The 23,530-nt window shown below is 38.6% G+C and overlaps 1 protein-coding gene across 2 annotated transcripts in view; it reads right to left on the bottom strand.

Annotated features, from left to right (window-relative positions):
* Positions 1-23,530, bottom strand: part of CDK14 (cyclin dependent kinase 14) — a 210,777-nt gene that overhangs the window by 110,919 nt on the left and 76,328 nt on the right. For both annotated transcript variants that reach the window (XM_083376252.1, XM_083376251.1), the window contains 3 exons: positions 19,094-19,188; positions 15,892-15,971; positions 5,239-5,333 (listed from right to left, as the gene is read on the bottom strand). In XM_083376252.1, the coding sequence (XP_083232378.1) occupies positions 5,239-5,333; positions 15,892-15,971; positions 19,094-19,188 (270 nt within the window). The remainder of the gene's footprint in view (positions 1-5,238; positions 5,334-15,891; positions 15,972-19,093; positions 19,189-23,530) is intronic.

Below are 23,530 nucleotides of genomic sequence, written 5' to 3'. Positions count from 1 at the left end.
TTGCCAAGCATTGCCAATATACTACAAGGAGGAGAAATTGAAAAGTAGCTAACAACTGAGAAAACCTACCTAATAATAAAAAATCCAGCAAAAGGGGCAACACCAGGCAACTACAGGCCAATTGCCAGCTTACCAACAACTTTCAAATTGCTAACTGGTGTGGTAGCTGATGCAGTACAACAGAATCTACCGTAGTTTCTGGCATATAAGATGACTTTTTAACCCATGAAAATCTTCTCAAAAGTCAAGGGTCGTCTTATACGCTGGGTATTGAAACTTTAGGGACAGGGCTGGCTGGAAAACCTGGAGCGGATCTCCCATTTAGTCTGCACAGGGAAAGCGGGACCAATTGTAGAAGAAGCTGCAGTCTGTGATTTTTTACAGGCTGGGGTCTGGGCATCTTTCCTTCTAAAGTTGAAGAGCAGCTGTAGTCTATCCCAACTTGAAAGACAGGTGGGGAATGCCGCAGCCAGAGCAGCTGCTTAGCTCTAAGGACACATTTGACTCAGGAACTGGGCGGGCTGGCTGGAAAACCTGGAACAGGTCTCCCATTTGGTCTTTTTTTTTTATCCCATTTATATCCCGCCTTTCTCCGAAGACTCAGGGCGGCTTACAATTTAAAGCACAAATCAATGTGCTTAGCAATAGCCTTCATTCTATGTATATGCCTGCTTATTAGAGCTTTCACCACCACCCTCCAGCAGCATTATTACAAAGTCAGCTTATTGCTCCCAACAATCTGAGTCCTCATTTTACCTACCTCGGAAGGATGGAAGGCTGACTCAACCTTGAGCCTGGTGGGATGAGAACCTGCACTAATTGCAGGCAGCTGGTGTTACTTAAGGCTCTGCGCAGGGAAAGCTTTAGAGTGAATTAGGAAAAGTGAAAAAGTGAATTAGAAAAATAGGAGACGGTTGCTGGAATTGGGTATGTGTAGTTTAACGAAGAGAAGAGTGAGGGGTGACATGATAGCAGTGATCCAATATCTCAGGGGCTGCCACAAAGAAGAGGGAGCCAAGCTATTCTCCAAAGCACCTGAAAGCAGGACAAGAAGCAATGGATGGAAACTAGTCAAGGAGAGAAGCAACCTAGAACTAAGGAGAAACTTCCTGACAGTTAGAACAATTAATCAGTGGAACAACCTGCCTCCAGAAGTGGTGAATGCTCCAACACTGGAAGTTGTTAAGAAGAGACTGGACAGCCATTTGTCTGAAATGGTATAGGGTTTCCTGCCCTAGCAGGGGGTTGGACTAGATGACCTCCAAGGTCCCTTCCAACTTCTTCTTCTTCTTCTTCTTCTTATTATTATTATTATTATTATTATTATTATTTATTAAAGTTTAATCCACTTGCACTGTTTTATGTTTACATGTTTGATGACAAACAGCCTTATGTTTATAAGTGACAGTTTTCCTACTAAGTACCTGCATGTCATAAGCATTTGAATTAAAATTACCATATTAAAATCAAATCTGATGTTTTTTAATTTTTATTTGGTGTGCGTTGGAAGAGGGGTAGTCTTATACGGCGAGTATAGCCCAAACCCTATAATTTAACAGGAAATGTAGGGGGTCGTCTTATACGCCCAGTCGTCTTATATGCCGGAAAATACGGTAGTTGAAAACAATCTCTTTCCACCCGAGCAGAAAGGAAACCGCCCCAATAGCAGAGGAACAAAAGATCAAGTCCTAATAGACAAAATGATCTTGGAAAACTGCAAGAAAAGGAAGACCAACCTGAATGTGGAATGGATTGACTACAAAAAGGCATTTGACTCTCTGCCACATGACTGGATAATCAAGTGCCTAGAAATAACAGAAGTCAGTAGAAACATCAGAAAATTTGTGCAAAGATCGATGGCGCAATGGAAGATACAGTTGCAGGTCAACGGTGAAAGACTGGGAGAGGTTAATATCAAGAGAGGAATATTTAATTATCACCACTACTATTTTGTTATTGCACTGTTTCCTCTGTCAACAATACTGAATAACTCAGGACATGGCTATCAAACATCAAAAACATCTGCCAGACTATCCCACCTCCTTTACATGGATGATCTGAAGCTGTATGGAAAAACATCATCTGAAATAGAATCGCTGCTGAACACTGTCCATCTATATAGCCAAGATATTGCAATGGAGTTTGGCTTGGACAAATGTGCCACACCCACTCTCAAACAAGGAAAAATATTAAAAACTGAAGGAATCAAGGTGCCCCACAAAAATAACATTAATAACATTTGGTTGGAGATTATTAAGATTAACAGAGATAGGCGCTTTTGGCGTGTAACTGAGAATTTGTTTGAAAATTAGAGAAAGGTGGGAGAATGCAAATAGCAGGTGAAAGTTTTTTTGTTTTTTGTTTTCTTTTCTTTTTTCTTTTTTTTGAAATTAATATGAATAAGGACTGGGATTAAGAAAATTTATTTTGAGTAAAGCTCTTTTTTGTTTTCCTCTTTTTTCCCCTCTATTTTATTTGTAATGTTAATATTGTTTGTATTCATTTTATATGAGCTAGAGAGAGATAGAATTTATAGTTTATTGTTGATAACATAGGGGTGTTTATGTTTGTTTTTTGATTTTATGCCCTGTATTTAGCTCTGGGAAGTCGGGGGGGGGAGGGAGTGGGGGAGAGGGATAGGGAGGGTTGGATAGGGGTGGGGGGGATTAAAGTCAAAATGTATTGTAAAACTTTTTAAATAAAAAAAATAACATTAAGAGTCTGGATGAGAAAGATTACTACAAATACTTGGGTATCCTTCAAGCTGACAACATCAAGCACACTGAAGTCAAGAAAAAGATTAGAGTTGAATACATCAAGAGAGTAAAGATGATCTTAAAGTCCAAACTTAATGGAGGAAATACCATGAGTGCAATCCCAAAACAACTGGAGCACCACTTGAACACCATTGGCACTGACAAATTTGCCATTAGTCAATTGCAAAAGGCGGCCTTACTTGGAACTGCTTCCGTCCTGCGATGATATCTATAATACCATCAAACATCCACATCTGCCTATCCCAGGTTCTTGGTAAGGACTTGATAGGTAGACAAAAATGCCAAATCCAGTCTGAACATCTGACTGTGTGATGATCAATAATAATAATAATAATAATAACAACAACAATAACAAAAGTTGGAAGGGACCTTGGAGGTCATTTAGTCCCACCTTCTGCTCAGGCAGGTATCTCTATACCATTTCAGACAAATGGCTGTCCAATCTCTTCTTAAAACTTCAAGTGTTAGAACATTCACAGTTTCTGGAGGCAGGTTGTTCCACTGATTAATTGTTCTAATGGTCAGGAAGTTTCTCCTTAGTTCTAGGTTGCTTCTCTCTTTGGTTAGTTTCCATCCATTGCATCCTGTCCTGCCTTCGGGTGCTTTGGAGAATAGCTTGACTCCCTCTTCTTTGTGGCAGCCCCTGATATATTGGAACACTGCTATCATGTCACCCCTCATCCTTCTCTTTATTAAACTAGACACACCCAATTCCAGCAACAGTTCTTTATACAGTCATGGACGAAGTTTGTTTGTTTGTTTGTTTATTTATTTATTTATTTATTTTTCTATACCGCCCTATTCCCGAAGGACTCAGGGCGGTTTACAGGGCAGAATAAAATTGTTGTTAGCTGCGAAGTCGTGTCCGACCCATCGCGACCCTATGGACAACGTTCCTCCAGGCCTTCCTGTCCTCTACCATCTGCTGGAGTCCATTTAAGCTCACGCCTACTGCTTCAGTGACTCCATCCAGCCACCTCATTCTCTGTCCTCCCGTTCTTCTATTGCCCTCAATCTTTCCCAGCATTAGGCTCTTTTCCAGTGACTGTTCTAACTTGTAAATATGAAGTGCTTTTAATTCTGTGACCAGCCATATGGTAAATAAATATATAAGCATTTAGAGAACATTATATTATAGATTTTTACTAATGGTTACTACTCATTAAATGAAGCAGGTATTACTTACGACAACATCTGAAATGATTATCACAGTATTTTAAGTATGAAATATCCTTTATATCAGGTGTCTCTAGCCCCCAGTCCGTGGACTGGCACCAGTCCGTGGCATACTAACAACCGGGCTGAGCAAACAAGCGAAGCCCAATCTGCTGGATGCAGGCAGCACATGAAACAACGCCCCCTCTGGTCCACGGAAAACTCTTCTCCACAGAATTGGTCCTTGGTGCCCAAACGGTTGGAGGCTCTGCTTTATATTATTTATTTATTTATTTATTTATTTATTTGTTTGTTTGTTTGTTTATTTATTTATTTTTATAAACCGCCCTTCTCCCGAGGGACTCAGGGCGGTGTACAGAGTAAGGTAGGTATACAGATTGAACAATAGTGAAAAACAATAGTAGAAACAAACTGGGACCCCAATTAGAGTTATCAGGCCAGGCCGGACTGCTGGAACAGGTAAGTTTTTAAGTCGCGCCGGAAGGTGCGGAGGTCGGGGGCCATCCGGATTTCGGTTGGCAAGCAGTTCCAGAGGGCTGGCGCACCCACTGAGAATGCCCTCCCCCTGGGGGCCACCAGCCGACATTCCTTGAGCGGTGGCAATCTGAGGAGGCCCTCTCTGTGGGAGCGCACAGGACGGTGGGGTGCTGACATTGGCAGAAGGTGCTCCCGTAGGTAGTCCGGACCCATGCCATGTAGGGCTCTGTATGTCATTGTTAGCACCTTGAACTTCACACGGAAGGCAACCGGAAGCCAGTGCAGCGCACGGAGGAGAGGTGTGATATGGGAGTATCGGGAGGCTCCCAAGAGTGTCCGTGCCGCTGCACTTTGCACCAGTTGAAGCTTCCGAGTGGATCTCAAGGGCAGCCCCATGTAGAGAGCGTTACAGTAGTCTAGGCGAGAGGTCACAAGGGCATGGGTGACTGTACGTAAGGCATCCAGGTCCAGATAAGGCCGTAGTTGGCGAACTAGTCGAACCTGGGAGAAGGCCCCCTTGGTCACAGCTCCTATGTGATCTTCCAGGGAGAGCTGCGAGTCTAGGAGGACACCCAGGTTGCGGGCCCTATCAACAGGGGGTAGTAACTTGTCCCCGATGTTAAGGGATGGGATGTTCTGAGTATCCTGGCTTGCCGGTACGTACAGCCATTCAGTCTTATACTCCAAACATCAGCAGCATTGGACTACTATGCAAGTTATACAGATTTCTTTTATCTAATGGTGGCCATTTTGTGTCTAACTGTCCTAGCTTAGGTTATAGAATGCAAAAAAAATTGTAAAAACTTACCACAAACTCAAATACCAGTGTCAGTGTCTCCTTTGTATGGATGATATCATGAAGCAGCACAATATTAGCATGTTTTAGACCTTTCAAGAGAGACGCTGAAAGACAAAAAGCAAAATCTCTGAAAAAAAGTATTCAATACTTTTCTCTAAAACAGTGGTTCCAAACCTTTTCTATACCCCGCACCCCTAGAACACTTCTGATATATTCTTGCACCCCTTACAAAATGTTCAAAATAATGGCAACGAATTATGCATATACACTATAATTTTGAAAACCCAAGTTTTTGCACCCTTTGAAATATCATCTCGCACCCAGTTGGGAACCCGTTCTAAAAAGTGCTTTTAACACACTAATATTTTGTACATCTTCTAAAAATTGGAATGCCCCAACATCACTGTTTTCTTTATTTTTACATATAGCTGAACCCACAGAAGTAGAAATTAGTGCAATTTCTCCCAATTATATAAAAAAAGAGAAAATTTATTCTTCCTGGATTATCTCTTCCAGAAACAAGAGAAAAAATATAGTAAAGAACGTTTGTGGGTGTGTGGGTGTGTCTGTGTATGAATTCCCGTCTTCATGACAAGTATAAACAATTTTAATAATATATCATCTCCTTTTAAAATACAAACAATTATCCTTTCTTCCCATATCTCTTTTACCTATAAACAAATCCATAAAGATAGTCATTTCAGTCGATATCATTAACATTCTTTCAAGGGTTACAAGAAATAACAACATATCTATTTTAACCTTGATGAAATAAATCAACTTTATATTCCTTCCTTTTTACTTCTAACAATCTTAATCCTTAATCCATTCAGAACTTGATTTCTTTTAATTTTTGCTTTATCCTTTTTCACAAGATTCTTCAAAAAGTTAACAAGATTCTTTTGTAAATTTAATACAGGAAAATTATCCAGGTAACTCTCTTGGTTTATTGTTTGCATATCCCTTTTAATTATTAAAACATCACCAGTTTCTTCTATATGTGCAGTGTAATCTTTTTTGCAGGAAATTCTTATAGCTGTCATTTAGAGCCTTGGTGGAGCAGTGGGCTAATGCCTCCTTAAGTAACACCAGCTGCCTGCAATTAGTGCAGGTTCGAGTCCCACCAGGCTCAAGGTTGACTCAGCCTTCCATCCTTCCGAGGTAGGTAAAATGAGGACCCAGATTGTTGGGGGCAATAAGCTGACTTTGTAATAATGCCGCTTGGGGGTGTGTGAAAGCCCTAATAAGCAGGCATATACATAGAATGAAGGCTGCTTGTAAGCCGCCCTGAGTCTTCGGAGAAGGGCGGGATATAAATGGAATTAAAATAAAAATAAATAAAATTTATAAATTCACTTTCAACTCAATCTTGATCTTATCAAGTAGAACTTGTTCCTTTTCCATAACCTCTTTTACACATAGCCACTTGATAGACAGATGTCTCTGTTGACACTGTTAAAATTAAGTTTTGAGTCCATAGTTCAAGTTTATGTATACTCCCTTAATTGTAATCCTTAGTATTCTCTAATGTCTAATTACCGTATGTTTTTATTCAACTCAAAGGAATTTTTCCATGAGAAGAATCCTTTATAATTAATTCCAAAATCTTATTTAAAATTCATTTAGAGTCTTAATCTGTTTTAATTTCTAAAATCAAATTTTTAATTTTGCTATTTTTTCCAAAATATTTTTGTAAGTTTTTAAACTAGTGGCTAAAACTTTATTTTGGAAAACAATTGAAACAAATTCACCAACTGCAATAAAGCTTGATCCAAAGGTTTCTAATAGATAAAAAACAGTTAACAAACTATTTCTAAAAATGATCAGAAAATGAAGTATATGAACTTAATGTTCTTTCAAAGGCAGCTACTGCAGTTTGTGCAACATGCCTACTCCCTTGTGCCCCAGATCTTTAAACTTGCTGGAGACTGCTACCTTGAGTAAACAGTTATCTGTAGCACTTTAGGATATCTCAAGTCTTATTATTTGGAGAGAAATTACTAAAGAGTTGGTCTATTGGTCAATGACTTCATTTTTTGTGCAACCATCTTCAGTCCTTTATTTCTTTCTCTAGAAGTCCAGAATTCATGAGAAGTTTCCCAGATAATCAACAGGGAAACCAGCAGAGAAGGCTGTAAGCTGATGCTGCCTACCAAAGCATTTCCCCTACCCTCTAAGTACAGGAGGAAAATTCTTTATCAGGCTGCAGAAACAAAGTCTGGATCTTTACTGCAGATCCTACTTTATTTTACCACTTTGCTCAATTATTACAATCCTGGCTTCTTTAGTTGTAGTCATTAAGATTCAGGATCTGAGCTTTGGTACTGCCTTCCATCCAGCCCTCTCAATTCCTGGCAAATAGATGGGGAAGAAATGGAGGTAGTGACAGATTTTATTTTCCTGGGCTCCAAGATCACTGCAGATTATTATTATTATTATTATTTATTTAATTTATATACCGCCCTTCTCTCAAGAGACTCAGGGCGGTTAACAGGGCAATACGTAAAAGACAGATACAAAAGTTAAAATTATTAAAACATGATTAAACAATGCCCATAGTACAAATTTAAAATTAAAGTCATAATAACAAACCCACCCCGTCCCATCAGGCCAGGCCCGCTTCCTTAAAGAGATGAGTTTTAAGGTCGCGCCGGAAGGAGCGGAGGTCGGGCGCCATCCGGAGCTCTACCGGAAGATGGTTCCATAAGTCCGGTGCACCCACAGAGAACGCTCTCCCCCTGGGGGCCACCAGTCGGCATTCTGGAATTCTGAAGATGGGGACTGTAGCCAAGAAATTAAAAGACGCTTGCTCCTGGGGAGGAAAGCCATGGCAAATCTAGACAGCACACTAACATCACCCTGTCAACAAAAGTGCATATAGTCAAGGATATGGTCTTCCCAGTTGCAATGTATGGCAATGAAAGCTGGACCATAAGAAAGGCTGAGCGCCAAAGAATTGAGGCCTTTGAACTATGGTGCTGGAGAAGACTCCTGCGAGTCCCTTGGACTGCAAGGCGATCAAACCGGTCAGTCCTAGAGGAGATCAACCCTGACTGCTCTTTAGAAGACCAGATTCTGAAGCTAAAACTCAAATACTTTGGCCACCTAATGAGAAGGAAGGACTCACTGGAGAAAAGTCTAATGCTGGGAAAGATTGAGGGCAAGAGAAGAAGGGGACGACAGAGAATGAGGTGGCTTGATGGAGTCACTGAAGCAGTAGGCGTGAGCTTAAATGGACTCCAGCAGATGGTAGAGGACAGGAAGGCCTGGAGGAACATTGTCCATAGGGTCGCGATGGCTCGGACACGACTTCGCAGCTACCAACAACAACTGCCTTCCATGCACGAAAGGGAATTGCTGCACTGGACTGAAGAAACAAAGCTTTGGTACTGAAGATCTAAGCTTCATTTGTTCATCCTAGTTCAGGAATTCCTTTCTGTACACAGTGGGAAGTGAACTCCTGTGTGGGCTAAAGAACAAAGCTTAGAGTATAAAGATCTGAGCTGAGCTTCCCCAGCTTGGAGCGGGAGTGCCCTTCCATATACCAATCTTGAATCTTAGTGGCTACAACTGAGAAAACCAGGATTGCAGTTGTTAAGCAAGGTGGTCATGTGAGTATTTCACTTAACAATTACTGTGCTCAATGACCGAGATTCCATTCCCAACTGTGATCATAAATCACAGAGTAACCGCATTTAACATGCAAATTTAATATTGCTAGTATATAACATATTTACTCAGTGTGACCTGACAATACACTTTGCTACCAATGCTAACATATCAGCAAATTATCAGTCCATGCATATATCACAGAACAAAGCAGAAAATTACAGTTTTTCAATAAGTCTATGAAAAATTCCATTCCCTTCTACTATCTGAAATATGAATGCATTCAATTAATAGTTGGACATATTCAAATTTAAAGCCAAATCTGAACATCATGTAGCCCTCCACAACCAATGTGTTTGAAGTTCTCACATACATACATTCAAAACTGAAATTAGGTGAACTTGCAGATTAAATTTCATTTATTCATTTATCGTATACACTCTCTCTAACCCTAACCCTAAAAAGAGAATTCCATAAATTGTTTAACAACATCTTGAAATACATTTCCAGAAAGGATCATACTATTAAATAGACAGAACATCCCAAAATTAATCAGGCTTTAATGAGTACTTATCAAAATTTAAGATTGTACAACAAATTGTGTTATTGCTAAAGGAAATCATTATAATATTATGATTTTCATACAAGGTCATGAACCTATTCAATGCAGATGATACTTGACAGACATATAGCTATTTAAAGCTATATGTATTATGATATGAAATAGTCTATGTGCACCTATAAAACCTTTCTTCAAATTATCATTATAAACCCAGTGTGAGTTTAAAAAATGAATATTTAATCTTGCAAGCCTTGTTAATAAACAATTAAAGAACATTTTCTTCAGTAAAGAAATGAATAATGTTTTTGATTCACATTAAGTCTTCTATAAACAAATTTTTATTTAGTTATAGGACTTTTGTGGAAAACAGATTGTGCTTTAGGTTACATATTTATTTATTTATTTATTGAACTTATTTATGCATAAATATTGAAAATTCAAAAAGTTTCACAAAATTTTAAGCACCATTGTAAATAATAAAATTATATTAGATAAATAATTTGCGCACCTTGGTAGAAAATAATTAAATATGAGGAAATGGATACAAAAATGCCATGAAAGTATTTGTGTGAAAATGCTGGTCAAATGGTAATAGTCAAAATGAATTTAGTTGAAATATATGAATATCTGTTGAAAGAAATATAATGGTTGTACATAAAATGCCCATTTACAGAAGTTAAAATTGGGTAAATGAAGAAAAACATAAAAATACATTTCATGTAACAAGAATGGGTTACATAAAAAAATATATCAAACAAGAAGTGATAGAATTAGGAATGGAATGGGTACCAAATGAATGTGGATTGAATACAAAAGTGTATGATCAGTCATACAGAGCAAATGAATGAGGATCAATTCACTAATCAAATATATGAAGAGTAAATGTATGTAAAGGAAGAGAGAGATCAAGATATTCAATTAAAAAACAGACAAGTAAACAGAATGTAGTACTTGAATTGATATAAGGAGATGATGATGATGATGATGATTTGGAAGGGACCTTGGAGGTCTTCCAGTCCAGCCCCCTGCTCAGGTAGGAAATCCTATACCATTTCAAACAAATGGTAATCCAATCTCTTCTTTAAAACTTCCAGTGTTGAAGCATTCACAATTTCTGGAGGCAGGTTGTTCCATTGATTAATTGTCTAACTGTCAGGAAATTTCTCCTCAGTTCTAAGTTGCTTCTCTCTGATTAGTTTCCAACCATTGCTTCTTGTCTTGCCTTCACGTGCTTTGGAGAATAGCATGACCCCTGAGATATTGGAACACTGCTATCATGTCACCCCTAGTCCTTCTCTTCATTAAACTAGATATACCCAATTCCAGCAACAGCTCTTTATATGTTTTAGCTTTCAGTTCCTGATCATCTTTGTTTCTCTTCTCTGTACCCTTTTTTATATTATGGTGACCAAAACTGGATGCAGTATTCCAAGTGTGGCCTTACGTGATCTTGATTCTATCCCTCTGTTAATGCAGCTTAGCACTGTGTTGACTTTTTTGGCAGCTGCAGCAGCACACTGCTGGCTCATGTTTAAGTGATTGTCCACTAGGACTCTTGAGATCCCTCACAGTTATAACTATTGAGCAAGATACCACCTATACCATGCTTGTACATTTGGTTTTTCTTGCCTAAATGTAGATCCTTACTTTTTTCATCATTGAATTTCGTTTTGTTAGATAGCATCCAATGTTCAAGTCTGTCAATATCCTTCTGTATCTTAAGCCTGTCTTCTGGAGTGTTGGCTATTCCTGCCAGCTTGGTGCGAATAAATAATAATAATAATAATAATAATAATAATAATAATAATAATAATAATAATAATAATAATAATAGTTGTTGTTGTTGTTGTTGTTGGAAGGGACCTTGGAGGTCACCTAATCCAACCACCTACTTAGGCAGGAAACCCTATACCATTTCAGACATTTGTCTCGCATGATCTGTTTTTGACAAACTTGTTGGCTTTTGATTATGACTTTGTTTGCTTCTAGGTGACAGGTCTGCAACCCGCAGCTCCGGAGCTGCATGTGGCTCTTTCAGCCATCTCCTGCGGCTCCCAGTCCTCTGCCATGTGTAGTCCAAAAAAAAAAAAAGTGGGACTAAAAAAGTTCAACCAATCAATTCAAATATGCAGGGTAGGTGCATATCTCGCCTTGGCTCCACTCTTCAGTCAAACCCTGTTCTGCGCATGCGCGCATGTACACACATGCGCCCCCATTTTTTGCGGCTCCCAGTTTTTCCTTTTGTGAGGGAACCAGTTCCGAGTGGCTCTTTCACTGTTTCAGGTTGCTGACCCCTGCTCTAGGTGTTCGCTGAGTCATTGCTTGATTATCTTTTCCAGAATCTTCTCAGGTATTGAAGTCAAGCTGATAGGTCTGTAGTTTCCTGGATCCTTTTTTTTTCCTTTTTGGAAAATCACCTCTTTTCCAGTCCTCTGGTAGTTCCCCAGTGCTCCAGGATCTTTGAAAGATATAGTTCAGTGGTTCTGAGATCACATCTGCCAGTTCCTTCAGAACCTTGGGGTGTAATACATCTGATCCTGGTGATTTGAACTTGTCTAGGCTGAGCAGGTGCTCACTTACCATTTTCTTACCTATTTTAACTTGTGTTTCTAATCTGTTTTTTATGGTACTGTTTTTGATAGGTTGGTCTTTTTTTCCTTTTGTGTAAAGACGGATGCAAAAAACAAGTTAAGTTCTGCTTTCTCCATGTTGATTGTCACCTTCTTGCCACTTTCTCCCATTAATTGTTTTTTTGCATGTTTTTTACTTCCGGTAAAAGTATAGTTGATATGAAAGGAGATAAAGATTTGAAAAGGAGGTATTGGTATAAACTAGATTTACCTAGCTTTCCTCTTTCTTAACCTCCTGGCTTTAATTTAATTACTTACTACTAATTACTCTTCTTTGTAACATAGTTTATTTCAAAGGTATCAGAGTGATAGGAATATAAGTGTAGACAATATGATAACAATAAAACAAAGATAACACAGATATCTGAATAATCTTAGTGAACTGTCTGTAAACTAATTAATAGTTTGGATAGTTTTAATCCACTTGCTTAAATGAGGCTCTGAACATCAATCTACAATACATAAAATGCATTTCCTAGGGATAATAAAAACTAACATAAAATAAATTATGAAGCAAAACTATTTTTATTAATGAAAGTAAAACAGCACGATCTCCTATGGGTTAAAATAGAAATAAATTACTCTAACTATGCAGTTCACGATAGATAATTCTTGCATATCAAGCAATTTACAATTTTGGAAACCATGGGTATCTAAATAGCTCACTAACAATCCTCTGTAATGCTAGTATTAGACTACCCTTATTTAGACATTCTTCCTACAAATAACAATTTAAGGAATTTAGAGAATGGAGAGTCTAAAAAAATATGCAAAATGAGACATTTATTTATAGGAAAGAAAGCCATTTGTCTTAAAGAAATAGTCAATTAGGAGATACATGTATAGATCTGTATCTATAGAAGCATTTGAACAAGGAAACAAATAATTTCTCTCTTTACAGATTTTAAAAACTAAGTTATCTTTCATTAATCAAAATGCATGTTATCAAAAAAATATTCCACGCATTTATAAAGAACCATTACAAATAATGATTAAAAAATAGGTTTACAAGTGGCACTAGAAATCAATACTTTATTTCTGTACAGAAATTTAGCTAAGCTATTTTAAATTGCCAATGTGCTATAATTTTAGGTGTATATCACTCTTACTGACTGCATATAATCCTATCCTCAAATAAAAATCTTAACAATTTAATAATATAAGTAGAAATAAACCAGGAGAAACGATTACATATAAACATAACCAATACATCAAAGTTGTTGAAAACCAACAGTTATGGGTTAATGTGAAATAAGAACTCATACTTTTATTAGCAAGCTTGTTATGTAATTTTAATTTAACATGATTTTTTGTTCTTGCAGCAAATGTAAAGATAAACATATGGCTCTGTTTTAATTTAATTCCCCAATGAGTTTTGAGCAAGTATCCTAGCATATGATGCAATACTCTAGTCTAAAATTAAAATGAATGCTTTTCTGGTTTGCTTATATTCAAGTTTGTTACATTTGATATACTACTTATTCCATTGTCATACTATTTTAACAGTTAAAATCTAATGGTTGAGGAATGGAAGGAAATACATATAATTTTCATTTTCTTACTGAGCATCAATAATGCTCTATTAAACAATTCTATAAAGGTTCCCCCGCACATGCATGCTAGTCGTTTCCGACTCTAGGGGCCGGTGCTCATCTCCGTTTCAAAGCCGAAGAGCCAGCGCTTGTCCGAGGACATCTCCGTGGTCATGTGGCTGGCATGACTAGACACCAAAGGTGCACGGAACGCTGTTACCTTCCCACTGTAGTGGTCCCTATTTTTCTACTTGCATTTTTACGTGCTTTCGAACTGCTAGGTTGGCAGAAGCTGGGACGAGTAACAGGCGCTCACTCTGTTACGCGGCACTCGGGATTCGACCCGCCAAACTGCCGATCTTCTGATCGACAAGCTCAGCGTCCTAACCCACTGAGCCACCGCGTCCCTAAACAATTCTATACACAGGTGTAATTCCAAATCTTGTTTTAATTGAATGTTATATTGAAACCCAAATCAGTTGAAGTTTTTAGAGTTGATATGATATATAGTATTATAGATCTATATATTATATTCTATTTTATGGTAGTGACTTATCATGTGACCACATTTTACATTCCAGTTTTCAGCAAAACTGCACTCATAGTAAACTATTGGTTTACTTAAAGATCATGGCATTTGCTTGGTTACTACCAAATTCACTTAATGACTGCCACAAAAAATTATGAAATTATGAAATTATCCAATTACATAACCAATCCATTTTACAATAGGTACGACATACGCCAAGGAATTACAGGGCTTTGAATTTCTGTCTCCTTTCCTTCCTCTGATTCTAATTCATCTTTTATCTCCCCTATCTCCTCTTCATCTTTTATATTTACAGGAGATGTATTATCATTACTAGTTACATTATCAGAGGAGTCCTCAAACACTAGAGGATCAGTATTAATAGTTTCTTGCTCTAACCTATCCCAACCAACGTGCTCAAGGAATTTTGCACTAGTACTATTATATGGTTAATATATTTTCAACCCAACATTGTAGGCTAGCACCATATGCCTAACAAATACTATTTACTATTCATTTCAAAGCTTATAAACGGGGATGATTATTTCAAGTTCAATCTAGTACTATAAACTTCTGACAGTAAGTTTTGTGTCTAGACCAGAGTTGAATTCCTGTCTCCCAATTTGTTTTTCAGCTGATGAGGTACATCTCAGTCCTGTTGATTTTCATCCAATAATTTATAACAATATATATAATATTAAAAAGCAAACACTTGTTAGATCTCAAACAATTTCCTTAGAGTTTAATAAAGGAAAGAGGAAAAGTTAGTTAACTTTGCTTTGGTAAATCTGTTTCTTTGGGCTTTGCCTAATTTTCACTTTTTTTTAATTGGCTTCTTGAATTATAATTTTAATCTGTAAATTCTTTTATAGACTAATCCAGGGGTCTCCAACCACTAGTCCATGGACTGGCACTGGTCCACAGCATGACAGCAACTGGGCCTTGCAAACAAGCAAAGCCCCATCCATGAGATACAGGCATCACACCAAACCATGCCCCCTTGGGTCTGCGGGAAAAACTTATCTCCAAGGAATTGGTCCCTGGTGCCCAAAAGGTTGGAGGCCACTGGACTAATCCACATTACCTATAGTGGAACTACAAAACAGTCCAGCTTTCCTCTGGTTTGATACCCTTCCCTATGTTAGACATCAGCTCAGAAAATTCATAGTGAGATGATCAACATTAAATGGTTAATTAATCTTGGTTGGAGCCAAGCACTTCTTAAAACCTCCCTCACATTATTTTAAAGCTTAGCTCCTCTTTGAATGCACATTTCTTTCCTTATGTCCAGTAGCATCAGTTAATAATTTGGATCATTCTGATTACATAGTTTATTTTTAAAGTCAAATATTTATTATTTCACATTATCTTTTATAATGTTATCTTTGGTACACTTTTAGTGACTTTAATTAATAAATAAACCATCATCCTTAGAACACTACTTAGTTGAAATTATTCTGGATTTGAATTCTACTTCTCAGTAGCAGTTCCGTGAATAGAATATTCTTAACGTGAACTGCTACTAGCATTTCTATACCTCCACAAACACACACATGCTGTCATGTATACCTGATACCAGTTCCTACATGAGCCATTCACCAAAAACAACTTTTTGATTTTATAACTTGCACTCATTCGAGTGGTTTTGATTTTTAAGTAGCAATCCTACTCCTCCAAGGACTGTAACCATATAATTTGAGAAACATAAAGGCTCTTCAGAATCAACAAGTAGAAAAAAATATGTCTGTTGCAATTACAAAAAGAAGAGAAAGAAAATTGAGAGCAACATAAAAAACATACCTTCTCTGATAGCTGTAAATGGAGCACCTTCTTCTTCTTGAAGTCTTATTACTTTCAATGCTACTAACTTTCCATTTACTCTGGAATAAAAAGAACAAAATACAATTATCTCTGCACTTTAGTAGACTTTTCTATTTGCAGCACAGAGAGCTTCTTATGATTATTACTCACAAAACAGCACATTATCATTTTTAAACCATTTTTAAAAAAGTAATCTTGGGTATTTATTCCAATTATACAGTGACATTTCATTTGTTGGTTTAAACTTAAATGGACATTCATCATTCATTACCAACCAAAATAGAAATAATGCCTACATAGGCTTGTCTCCAAACTACTGAATTAAGATGAAACAGATGTAAGAATTTTAGTTGCTTTGTTGGTTCAATTATACTAAGGCTCATGGTTCATGCTGTCTGAGTTTAAAATGGGAACATCCATCAATATCCATTATTTATAATTTTTGTCCTTTCCTGGGAACAGAACAAACCTGCTTATCTCTTTTATGCTTGGTAATGTTTCAGAATATGTTATTTTATTGTGGGTTTTTTCTGTGTTGTTTTTTTTTTTGCACTTAATATTGCACTGTTTTCAAAAAGTGTAAGGTATGGTTATTAAGTTGCTTTTGTACTTTTTTTACTTTTAGATTATTCATTAGTAAACAAGGCAAAACCAAAAGGATATTTTTATTTGTATTCACAATACATTTGTATTCTAAATAATTTTAGGTTGCTTCACAACATATTGTCCCTATGCTGCTAGGAAGGTGGGATCTTATGAGTTTAAAAGTCATGGATAAACCCTGAGGATCCAGAAGTACATTAGTAAAATGGCACCCAAAATTGAGTTGCAGAGAGAACATCTGGGGCAGCAACAGACATGGGAAGAAGATCAAGAAGAGGAAGTGCCATAGCAAGATGGAATGTACCATCAGCTGACATAGCAGACACTGGGAAATCCTATCAGTGACCGGAAAGGGCTGGCCTGAAAGACAGCACTGAGGCAATGATCACAGGAAGACAAGAACAAGTACTAAGCAACAGATCCATAGAAGTAGGTGTTTACCATACTTGAAGGGCCCAAGCTACAGACTGCACAGACAAGCCTCAGAGATAGTTCAATACACAGTGCCAGGATGTAAGAAGCAGGCAGGAATAGCACACAATGAAAGGCACAACAAAGTAGCTGGCACTGTATATGGGAACTTCACTTTAACTTACTAAAACAAACAACTTTTAAACATTTCTCAATCTAAGAAGCATTTCCAAGTTATTAGTTCCATTAAAATTATAATTTCAATTGTTAAACTTTCAAGCAGTTAATTATTTTTACAATATGTATAAGATTTTGATGTCAGGTTGTTCTAAGCCTAGAAACATACACAACAGTAGATTCAATTGAAGCAAACCATTCTTGTCCATTTAGTGATGACCTGATAACTTCAAATTGTCAACAAAATCAGATAGTTTAATTAGTTAAATTAATATATTCTACAGATAGAAAAATAAAATTTAGCAGAACATAATAGACTCTGTACTAATAAGAAACATTTTTAAAAGAAATCAATTGTAGATTATAGGTTTCAAACCTACTGACTCCAAAAGCATATTGATACATACACAAACGGCCAAAGAAGACCAAAGAAACGAATTTGGAGGCATAGATTTAAAATATTGAAAATAATCATGCCAATCTCATTGGCCTTAGATTTAAGCCCATTTAGTATCCTGGTTTTTAATATGAAGCTTTACTTTAATATGTGCCACTTCCGAGTCACTGTTGAGATCCGTCAGCTGCCAGCAGAGCTAGCAGCAGAGTCAGATGAGGAGGAGTAGGAGAAGGGGGAGCCTGCATCAACATTGGAGCCTTTGGAAGGCTATGATGAGGCAGAGGCAGATGCAGAGTCGGGGCCATCTGTTTGCGCCCAGGCAGAGAGAGAGGCAGCTGTCTTCAGGGCCTGAGATGGGGAGGAGGAGGAGGAGGAACAGATGGGGCCCGTCCCAGATGCGTGTATATGTAGAGAGGAGAGGAGAGGAATGTAAGGCAATAAGCCAGCTCTCAGGGAAAAGGAGGAGGAGACGCTAGCCAACACCTCCCCGGCTGAGAAATAAATAGTAGGGGTTTGGGAGTGGCCTGTTGTCACAGACAACCGTTCATTTTCCCAGATACATCGATCAAGTCAGATTCCTTTGCCAAGACCCAGGTTGGTCAGGACTACTTGCTCTCTATTTGAGGTGCCAACTCTTGTCTCCCTGCTGGGAACTAATAGACAGTGCATTTGCCTCAGCCGGTGTGAACAGGGACTGTTTCTGCTTGGCTAATCATTGAAAGACTTGTTATCTGGAGGTCTCATGTGAACAGAGACAGTTCTTGCCCTGTTTCAGAAGGGGAAAAGACTTTCTTTTGGGACTACTTCCTTTGGTTTTGTCCACCCAACATGAACAGAGATTGTTCCTGCCTGGTTTAATAAAAGGGGTTTGTTTACTCATGAGTAAACAGTTTCTCATTACTTGTAAAGGCTGGGTCAGAACAGTGACAAAGTTATAATATTTTTATTAAAATGTTACTTTAATATCTACATTAAAATTATTTCTCTAAAAATTTTATTTGACAAAATCTTAAACTTGAATGTTATGTATTTACATGTTTATTAACGTTAACATAATAATAATAATATACAGGGCTGAGGTAAAAGCCACGGCAGCTTTTGACAGCTGTCAAAAGCTGCCAGACAGAACTACGCAGGCGCCCACCGTCTGACAGCTCTTGGCTGTCAGAATCACCTGGCAACAGCACGCGCTACCGATGACAGCTCCGAGCTGTCAAAACCAGCCGGCTCGGATTGGCGAAGCAGACGGCGCGGGAAACCGGCTCAGCCCTGATTGGACAAACGTTGACAGCTGCTAGTATAAATAAGAGCGTTGCTCTTCTGTTGTTTGCCTGGTTCTTAATAAAGTTAAGTTTACTTAACTTTGCTGTCTCGCCTGCTCTTTCAAAGCAAGATTGTTCCTGCCTGGTTTAATAAAAGGGGTTTGTTTACTCATGAGTAAACAGTTTCTCATTACTTGTAAAGGCTGGGTCAGAACAGTGACAAAGTTATAATATTTTTATTAAAATGTTACTTTAATATCTACATTAAAATTATTTCTCTAAAAATTTTATTTGACAAAATCTTAAACTTGAATGTTACAAATATACTTACTTGCTTTTCCCTTTGTACACTGTAGCATATGAACCTTCACCCAGTTTTTCTAGTTTTTCATAAGAATCAGCTTTTCCAAATTTGGGACTTGTTGGCTGCATAATATAAAAAAAGAAAAAGTATATCAATGTTTATGCACTCATAACTGTAACCTATAACAAGTATCATGAAGGCCAAATATGATTACTGAATCTAACAAGATTATACCAGAGATATTTACTGCTTGATGATTCAACGTTCTGGATGGTATGTTATTTGATCAGTAACCCTCTATCAGGTGAATTCAGAATTATAAAAGGCTTAATTCACAGAATAACAAAATCTGTTGCATATTAGCCAATGCTGCCAAAATAAATGAAATATAGTATCTTGTAGTCAGGAAATCCAAAGCTTTAAGGAGCTCCTATAAGGAAAACATTTGAATTAACTTTTTACTGTACAAAATGCATTTTTTTCCATTTTATATTCAGCATATCTATATATAAGTGTAAAGCTGATAGTGAAATAACTCAATAAATAAAATCTCAGTGATATAAGCATTCTTCCTATTTAATGTACTTGCCTACTGCATAGTTCATCAAATATACTGAAATGTAACCCAACATATAACATCATACTATAGCTCCTCCTTAGTTATCATTCATCATTAAGCATATAAGACCTTTATAAGGTCTTATCTTGCGGCGATAAGGACGGCGAAGTCTAACTACTTTGCTGCCCTTATCGCGTCCGCAGATAATCGCCCGGCCGCCCTGTTTAGGGTAACTCGCTCCCTCCTTAATCAGGAGGTGAGGGAGGATCCCTTGTGAGGACGGGCCGAGGAGTTTAGTCATCATCTGGCGGACAAAATCGCTCAGATCCGGACCGGTCTGGACTCTGACTGGGCAGAGTCTGATGTGGAGGAATCGGACGGTCTTGAGCATGTTATCTGGACTGAGTTCGACCCTGTTTCCCCTGATGATGTGGACAGGATCATGGGGAGGCTGAGCGCCACCACCTGTCTGTTGGATCCGTGCCCCTCCTGGCTAGCTTATGCGGGGACACGAGGCTGGTTCCATGCAGTAATAACTGCTTCTTTGAAGGAGGGTGTCTTCCCTGCCGCCTTGAAGGAGGCGGTGGTGAGACCCTTCCTCAAGAAGCCTGCCTTGGACCCAGCTGTTTTAAATAACTATCGTCCAGTCTCCAACCTTCGCTTTTTGGCGAAGGTTGTTGAGAGTGTGGTGGCGCATCAGCTTCCTCTGTTCCTGGAAGAAACTGATTATCTGGACCCGTACCAATCGGGTTTCAGACCCGGATACAGCACGGAGACGGCATTGGTCGCGCTGGTGAATGATCTCTGGAGGGCTAGGGACAGGGGTTGCTCCTCTGTCCTGGTCCTATTAGATCTCTCAGCGGCTTTTGATACCATCGACCATGGTATCCTGCTGCGGCGTCTCAGGGGGTTGGGAGTGGGAGGCACCGTTTTACGGTGGTTCTCCTCCTATCTCCTGGGCCGCTCGCAGTCGGTGTTGACGGGAGGGCAGAGATCCGCCCCGAGGCCTCTCATTTGTGGAGTTCCTCAGGGGTCAGTTCTCTCGCCCCTCCTGTTCAACATCTATATGAAGCCGCTGGGTGAGATCATTCGTGGTTTCAGGGTGGGGTATCATCAGTACACTGATGATACCCAACTTTTTCTTTCCACCCCGAACCAACCCAGCGATGCCCTCGCCGTGATGTCCCGGTGCCTGGAGCCGGTCCAGGTCTGGATGGGGAGAAACAGGCTTCGTCTCAATCCCGCCAAGACTGAGTGGCTGTGCATATCGGCATCTCGGGTCAACCAGACTATTCCATCTCTAACGATGGGGGGTGAGGTGTTACCCCTCGTTGATAGGGCTCGCAACTTGGGCGTCCTCCTGGATTCACGACTCAATTTTGAAGACCATATAGGAGCCGTGACCAGGGGGGCTTTTGCCCAGGCTCGCCTGGTGCGCCAGTTGCGACCCTATCTGGACCGAGATGCCCTACGCACAGTCACTCATGCGCTCGTGACCTCCCGTTTGGACTACTGCAACACTCTCTACATGGGGCTGTCCTTGAGGACCACTCGGAGGCTTCAACTGGTGCAGAATGCGGCCGCGCAAGTTGTGATGGGGGTCTCCCGATACTCCCATGTAACACCTCTACTCCTCGAGCTGCATTGGCTTCCGGTTGCCCTCCGGGTGAAATTCAAGGTGCTGGTGATTACCTATAAAGCCCTACATGGCTTGGGTCCGGGATATCTGAGGGAACACCTGCTGCCGGCATCAAGTTCCCTTCGTCCAGTGCGCTCCCACAGGGAGGGTCTTCTCAGGGTGCCACCGGTAAGAGATTGCCGGCGGGTAACACCCAGGGATAGGGCCTTCTCAGTGGGGGTGCCCGCCCTTTGGAACCAGCTGCCAGTGGAGCTGAGGACTGCCCCCGACCTCCATTCATTCCGCCGGGGCCTGAAGACCTGGCTCTTCAAGGTCTCTGGCCCAGGCTGAGGATTAATTTATTTTAATTGGGGGTTTTATTATACAGGGATAAATCTAATCTTTTTAAACTTGGTTTTTAACTTTTGTATTTTTGGTTTTTAATTACCCTGTAAACCGCCCTGAGTCCTCCGGGAAAGGGCGGTATAGAAATGTAATAAAATAAAAATAAATAAATATATTCAAGTCAAAATATTTATGAAATATATAACAAAAAAGTGAAGTTTTTAATGCCTATGGTATTCTTCCTTACAATAAAAATATGATAAATTGGACTTCTGAACATTTCTATTATTAATCTAAGTTAAATAAAAGTTAAATACTGATATTTGCTACAGATTTGCTAATTATACAGATCATGATCTAGATGAAAAATTCACAATTTTGTATTGATTGCAAATTAATTTCCTTTTAATTATTTCTTTCCAAGATAGTTTGGAGTATTTAAGAGATTTTCTTAGATAATAGTTTATATAGCTTTCAAGTGAACCTCAAATATTAAATAAAATTAATTATACGTAAGAAATTTAATAAACTTTAACAATTTGCAAAGATTGAAATATCCTTGATAATCTGTCCCTCGTTATGGTATGTCCCTTGTTATTAAAAAACTATATTCTTGTAATCCCTGACTGTGGACCAAATTGCCAATATCTGGGTCCAGCATCAGAACCAGGTTGTAATCCTTAACCCAGAGCAGCAAGTGGGCCTGTAGAGAAATATAGAGATATTTATGAAGAAGGTACACAGCAATCATTAGGAAAAAGTGAACTTAGCCCAAAAAGATAGGAAGGGATGGATGAGGAAGAAATTTAAGGCCTGGGGTTTTTTGGTATAAGATGGTGAGAAAATGAAATACTATCAGGCTTTCAAGATTGTTGTCAGTCCTATGATGTAAAACAGGTGAGAAAAGACACACTACCAATAAATGCTAGAAATCTACTTTATTGATATAGAGACTATAAAGCACTTGAAAAAAAGATACTAAGATATTAGAGTAAGACTATGCCTACAAGAATTGAGCAGGCAATGACTTTCCTGTGACATTCACCTGAAGCAAAACTTTGAAGAAGAGGAATAAAAAGAGTACAGGTAGTCCTCAACTTACAACAGTTCATTTAGTGTCTGTTCAAAGTTACAATAGCAGTGAAAAAACTGACTTATGACCATTTTTCAAATTTACGATTGTTGCAGTATCCCCACGGTCATTTGATCAAAATTCAGATGCTTGGTAACTGGTTCATATTTATGACAGTTGCAGTGTCTTGGGGTCATGTGATCAGCTTTTGTAACCTTCTGATAAGCAAAGTCAATGGAAGCCAGGTTCACTTAACAAATCATGTTACTAACTTAACAACTCCAATGATTCACTTAACAACTTTGGCAGGAAAGTCATAAAATGGGGCAAAACTCACAACATTTCATCTAGCAACCTAAATTTTGGGGCTCAATTGCAGTTGTAACTTGAGGACTACCTTTATAGAGGCTTTAGTGTTGGAATACATTGGGTAACAAGGAAAAAAACCAAAAGGACGTATTATTAATTCAACCCAGAATTCTCACTTCAGACACAAACAACCAGATTTAAATTATTACTTGGGATACATAATGCAAAGACCTATCTCTTTGAAAGGTCTATAGTGCTAGGAAATGTAGAAGCAAAAAGAAGAGCACACTGACAAGGAAGCGAAAGGATTTAATTAGACAGATGTACAGTTGGAAAATCTGAAGGATTGAAGTTGGAAATAGGTGGAGATGGAGAAAATCTGTCTATGTAGTCACTAAATTGATCCTTACTTGATAGCACTTGATAACAGAATTTAATTCCTATTCCAATCCATTTCAATTTGCTGATATCTAAGACACTGTATATAGTTGCTTCACTTCATTTTTCACTATGTGGAGCTTTCCTATGTTCATGCTATTAACATTCCGTGTTCCCATTGTA

This window comes from Vipera ursinii (assembly GCF_947247035.1).
Source record: "Vipera ursinii genome assembly, chromosome: Z".
NCBI classification, from domain to species: Eukaryota; Metazoa; Chordata; class Lepidosauria; order Squamata; family Viperidae; genus Vipera; species Vipera ursinii.
Note: the sequence above shows the minus strand (reverse complement) of the source record. Positions and strands in the feature narration are given on the sequence as shown.